The sequence below is a fragment of the Sinocyclocheilus rhinocerous genome, unplaced genomic scaffold (genome assembly GCF_001515625.1).
Source record: "Sinocyclocheilus rhinocerous isolate Xijiao unplaced genomic scaffold, SAMN03320098_v1.1 scaffold1880, whole genome shotgun sequence".
NCBI classification, from domain to species: domain Eukaryota; kingdom Metazoa; phylum Chordata; class Actinopteri; order Cypriniformes; family Cyprinidae; genus Sinocyclocheilus; species Sinocyclocheilus rhinocerous.
In genome coordinates this window covers 674,987-680,027 of record NW_015635022.1, presented here as the reverse complement: position 1 = coordinate 680,027, position 5,041 = coordinate 674,987, and the positions used below count along the sequence as shown (strand labels likewise).

General features: G+C 40.1%; 1 protein-coding gene and 1 long non-coding RNA gene across 2 annotated transcripts in view; one reads left to right on the top strand and one right to left on the bottom strand.

Annotated features, from left to right (window-relative positions):
- Positions 1 to 247: 247 nt before the first annotated feature.
- Positions 248 to 2,123, top strand: LOC107746070 (gap junction alpha-8 protein-like). Its single transcript, XM_016560125.1, has 2 exons — positions 248 to 366; positions 749 to 2,123. Exon 2 carries the CDS (start codon positions 764 to 766, stop codon positions 1,940 to 1,942), a length of 1,179 nt encoding a protein of 392 aa, XP_016415611.1. The 5' UTR covers positions 248 to 366; positions 749 to 763; the 3' UTR covers positions 1,943 to 2,123.
- A 759-nt stretch (positions 2,124 to 2,882) lies between these two features.
- LOC107746069 (uncharacterized) overlaps positions 2,883 to 5,041 on the bottom strand; it is an 11,956-nt gene continuing 9,797 nt past the window's right edge. Inside the window, exon 3 of the long non-coding RNA XR_001640652.1 lies at positions 2,883 to 3,904. This is a non-coding gene — a long non-coding RNA (uncharacterized LOC107746069). The remainder of the gene's footprint in view (positions 3,905 to 5,041) is intronic.

Sequence of the window (5,041 nt, the reverse complement as noted above, 5' to 3'; positions counted from 1 at the left end):
AACTCAAGTGACAGTGTAGTGAATCTAAATAGGTCTTGTATGCTCAGAATCATGCACCATGTCAAGTTTACACTTTTAAAATGGCCCTTTTCCCAATGCCAGTGTCACATATGTTCCCATTTGTGTTTGTGAATCCTATTGTACTACGCGTCACCATGCGTCGCCCTCTGAATAAAGGCTGTCTGGCTCCCAGTTTAAATATTGCAGCAAACTAAAAACCAACCATCTGACTGGATTCATTCACTTCTGCTCACTCGGGCGACAAGGATTGGAGGCCATAGGTGGGAACCAGAGAGCTAAAAGTTCACTTCACACCACAGTGTGCCAAGGGAAGGGGAACACAAATAGTCTGGAGCTCTTACTGTGGCAAGTTGCCCATTTTATACTCTTTACCTGTATTGCTGTTTGCTCTACCTTTGGCGTGGACCTATGCATTTGATTCAGTTGTAGTGAATTTGGGGTCTTTTTTTAAATAGTCGGATGTGACATTTTTTGAGAGTTTTTAGACGGGGTGAAAAAATCTAAAATGTGATTGCTTGGATTGGTTATCTTTCTAACTCTAGATGGTTATCTGATAATGCTGCAAATGTGATTAATTAATTCTATCACTAACATAATGACAGTTTACTGTTCACCATTCCAACATTGCTTGCGGGCAATCTACATCAAGTTTATTCCTAAATTTTCAATGCAAAAAACATTTCACATCTCTGCCCGCTTTTAAACATATCTTTTGTTTGCTCCGCAGTGCTGACAGTCAACCATGGGTGACTGGAGTTTTTTGGGCAACATCCTCGAGGAAGTAAATGAGCATTCGACAGTAATCGGTAGGGTGTGGCTCACGGTCCTCTTCATCTTCCGAATCCTCATCTTGGGCACGGCTGCGGAGTTCGTGTGGGGTGACGAGCAATCGGATTACGTGTGCAACACGCAGCAGCCGGGTTGCGAGAACGTTTGCTACGACCAGGCCTTCCCCATCTCGCACATTCGCCTGTGGGTGCTCCAGATCATCTTTGTTTCCACACCCTCTTTGGTGTACGTGGGCCACGCTGTCCACCACGTACACATGGAGGAGAAGCGCAAGGAATGGGAGGAGGCTGAGCTTAACAGGCAGCAAGAGTTGAACGAGGAGAGACTACCAATCGCGCCCGATCAGGGAAGCGTCCGTACGGCCAAGGAGACGAGCACAAAGGGCAGCAAGAAGTTCCGTCTAGAGGGCACTCTCTTGAGGACCTATATCTGCCATATTATCTTCAAGACTCTCTTTGAGGTAGGCTTTGTGGTGGGCCAGTACTACTTGTACGGCTTCCGAATCTTGCCACTCTACAAATGCAGCCGTTGGCCATGCCCAAACACGGTTGACTGCTTTGTCTCAAGACCTACCGAAAAAACCGTGTTCATCATCTTCATGTTAGCTGTGGCCTGCGTCTCACTTTTCCTCAACTTTGTGGAAATCAGCCATTTGGGCCTGAAAAAGATCCACTTTGTGTTCCGTAAACCCGTGCGGCCGCAAATTGAGGGACCAGGGGCGTCCGAGAAGGCCTTGCCTTCCATAGCGTCCTCCTCCATCCAGAAAGCCAAAGGCTATAAGTTGCTGGAGGAGGACAAAGCCACGTCGCACTTCTTCCCCCTGACTGAGGTAGGGGGAATGGAGGCTGGGTGGCTGCCGGCTCCGTACGAGCCATTTGAGGAGAAAACGGACGAGGCGACCACACCTAAGAAAGACGTGTCTAAGGTGTATGATGAAACACTGCCCTCCTACGGCCAGACGACCGTGATAGGACCAAGCGCAGCGGCAGGAGTTGTAAGCAGGGATGAAGACGAGGACGAGTTGGCCATCGAAGCAGATGTGGAAGCCAGCGAGACGATAGAAGACACAAGACCACTCAGCAGCCTGAGCAAGGCAAGCAGTCGGGCAAGGTCAGATGACTTGACGGTATAAATAATATAGAACTGGATTAGTGCAGCAGTGTAATTTGTAGTTTTTTGGGAAAGTGTAGAAAGTAAAAATAAGAGAGAGAGAGAGCAAGAAAGATGTGCCTTTCATCAACTGTGGCAACACTTATAATACCAGCTCTTTATTTTGAGGAAGAAACCGATTTAAAAAAAATAATGCTGTCCAATTTTCATGTGAAAACTTGAGAGCTTGATTCTTTTTTTTAATTTTTATGCAGCAGTATTTTTTGTACCGTTTTTATCAAACAGTTAACAAGAGATCTGCAGCAGTTAGATCTATGTAGGGAGGAGGGATTTAGAAAAATATGTGCTGTTTTTAAAAAAAATAACATTTTCTATCCAGAATTTTGCTCGAAGGTAGGATTCTGATGTTTACATTTTTGGATTAGCCATTAGCTGAATGTTGTATGTGATATTTTGTTATTATTCTGATAAGAAAACTGTCAGGGCATCATCCTTTTCACCTCAGTAAGTTCAACCATACATGATGATAAACACTCAGTCAAGCTTATTGATTTGTATGTGAATGGTACTGTAATGGATATGTGTACTGTATGTGTGAGGTGAAACAAATGCTGATAGTTGCACAGTCGTTCATCATGGCATAGTAGCAAAATATAAAGTATTTATTAAAAGAAATGACCACCGCTGATTTACGTTAAACATAATACCTTGTTTCTGGTCTCACTGACTTACATTAAGGCCCAATCCCAATTCTATTTTATACCCCTTGGGCTGTCTGGCCCTTCCCCTACCCCTACCTCTCCAACCAAAAGAGAATTGAAACAAGAAAGGAAAGGGGAAGGGCTAAGGGGTAGAATTGGGATTGGGCCTAAGAGTCTCTTGATTTCATAAACTGTAGGATAGAGTGTATCTAGCGATAACTGTAATAATTACATTAGCCATCAAAAAGATTGTAGGCCACATTCTTTCTAGTCTCTGCACATACAACTGACCACCTAAATTGTCCCTTTGTTTGTAACGCTTTTCACAGTCACAACACATAATTTACTGAAATGTATAAAAATTATCCATTTCATGTCAAATGAGTGTTTATGATAACTGGTATGTCAAATAAGTTAAAACCGCCTGCATTTTCTTTTCTCCTCTACCCTGCCAACAGCTTCATATTAGTTTGGACTGAATGTAAAATTGTTTTATTTCATGTCGATGCCGTGAGGTAAAGACAAACTTTTCCAGAACCTAAAGAATTGAATGAAACTCGAATTGAAAGGCTAATTTTCTGTACTATATGTTGTATGTGGATGGTATTATTTAATGGCCAAATCTGCTTGGGCAGACTGCATGAGGTGATGCAATATTAGACCCAGACATAAACAGCACAAAGATCATCAAGTAGGTCAAATAAAATATTGCAGAAATAAAAAGAAACCCATACAAGCAGAGGAACGGTCATCATTTTGCCCCCCTAGTTACTGTACTAATGTAAAGGATGGCATTGTCTGTTCACAAAGCCTCAAAGCAGATGCTTAACAGCAGTTACTAAAGGGTTTATCTCCTCTGTTTTGTTTTCCTGATGAACAGTTCTTCACGGTGTCTTTTCTGAGAACTGGTTAGTGGAAACAACAATAAAACACTGAGGGCTGTTACTGATAAGATAAGAGCATGAGATTACTTCATAGGGAAGCTTGCTTTCATGATCTGTGAAATGCAAAATGAAACAGCCACTATGACACACATTACCACAGAGTTTGCTTCAGTGCAATAGTTATACATTTTGCTGTGGTCACAGACGTAGAGCAGACAGCGATCAGCCTGTTTGCCGAATCATAAAAGCACACATCAGATTTCGGAGTGATGACTATTGGTTCTTAACTGTGAGTTTCAATGGCAAATTGTACTGAGAAGTCACTTTGTTTAAGGCCTTCTGCCACATCATTTATAATTTCTTAAACAAGAAAAACTTGTTTTTTACTAACTTGTAGTCCTTTACTGCACCTATACAGAAATGATTGTCAGTTGAAACCTGTGGATATAGCCAATAAAAGGTCATGTGTGGTCAACAAGACTGTCTGTTAGTATTTATTAATATCACAGTGTGAAAAAACATTCTTTCCAACACAAGCAAGTTTACATATACAGGTCTCCCTCAAACACATACATCTAACTCTAAAAGACATACAGTACCAAATTTCTTAATTTGTGGAATATACATTATGCATATGCAATCTATTAATAAAATGATACACAAATGACATAATTACATATACATAAATGATATATGATTAGTATAGATTAAACATTAATTAGCTTTTTTAGATATAATTATTATAATTATATATGAATTATTGTATTGTTATAGATTGTATTGTTATAAGTTTTTGCCAAAAAAAAAAAGGAACAATTTATTTAAAACATCCAAACTGCATGCTACTACCAAACTAGAAGAAAATGGTAATAATTCAGCACCGGGGTACTACCTCCTGATACATCATTGTACCATGGTATTACCACAGTCCCTTTTGCAAGGTTAAGCTGAGACTCAGAACACTTTACTGCTCTCTTGTGGTCATTTGGTAAATTATTTTATTTCTACTAAAACATTTCCATTACAATTCTGCAAATCTGCAAATAAGATTTGAATGGGTAAAGATGCCATCACGGACAGGTGAAAACTATAATGATGCTTAATAAATTTAATACGCTCACTGGATTTTTGTCTAGTCTTTTTTTGTTTATTAGGACTTTTTTTTTTTGGCTGAAAATTCTGAAAGGGTGTGCGATTTTGAAGAGCATTTCCTGTGTGAGGCTGCTGATAGGAAATGTGAAAATAGCCAACCACAGTGCAACATGACATGCAGACTTCACTCACATACTGCATTAACAACTATTGCAAGGCTTTACCAAGCAGCAGATATCAGAGGGTGAGTTTTACTGTCTGTCTTCAATGATTTACAACCACAGAGAAGTTTTTTAGCCTAGTCTTTATAAGAGGAAAACATTAATGCAGAATTATTTTCACTAATCTCATGCTATTTTGTAGGATGTCATTTTGAATTCAGCAAATGAATGGATAACAATGGGTTCCAATCAATCTGAGGGTGAGCTGAGACTTGATGATATA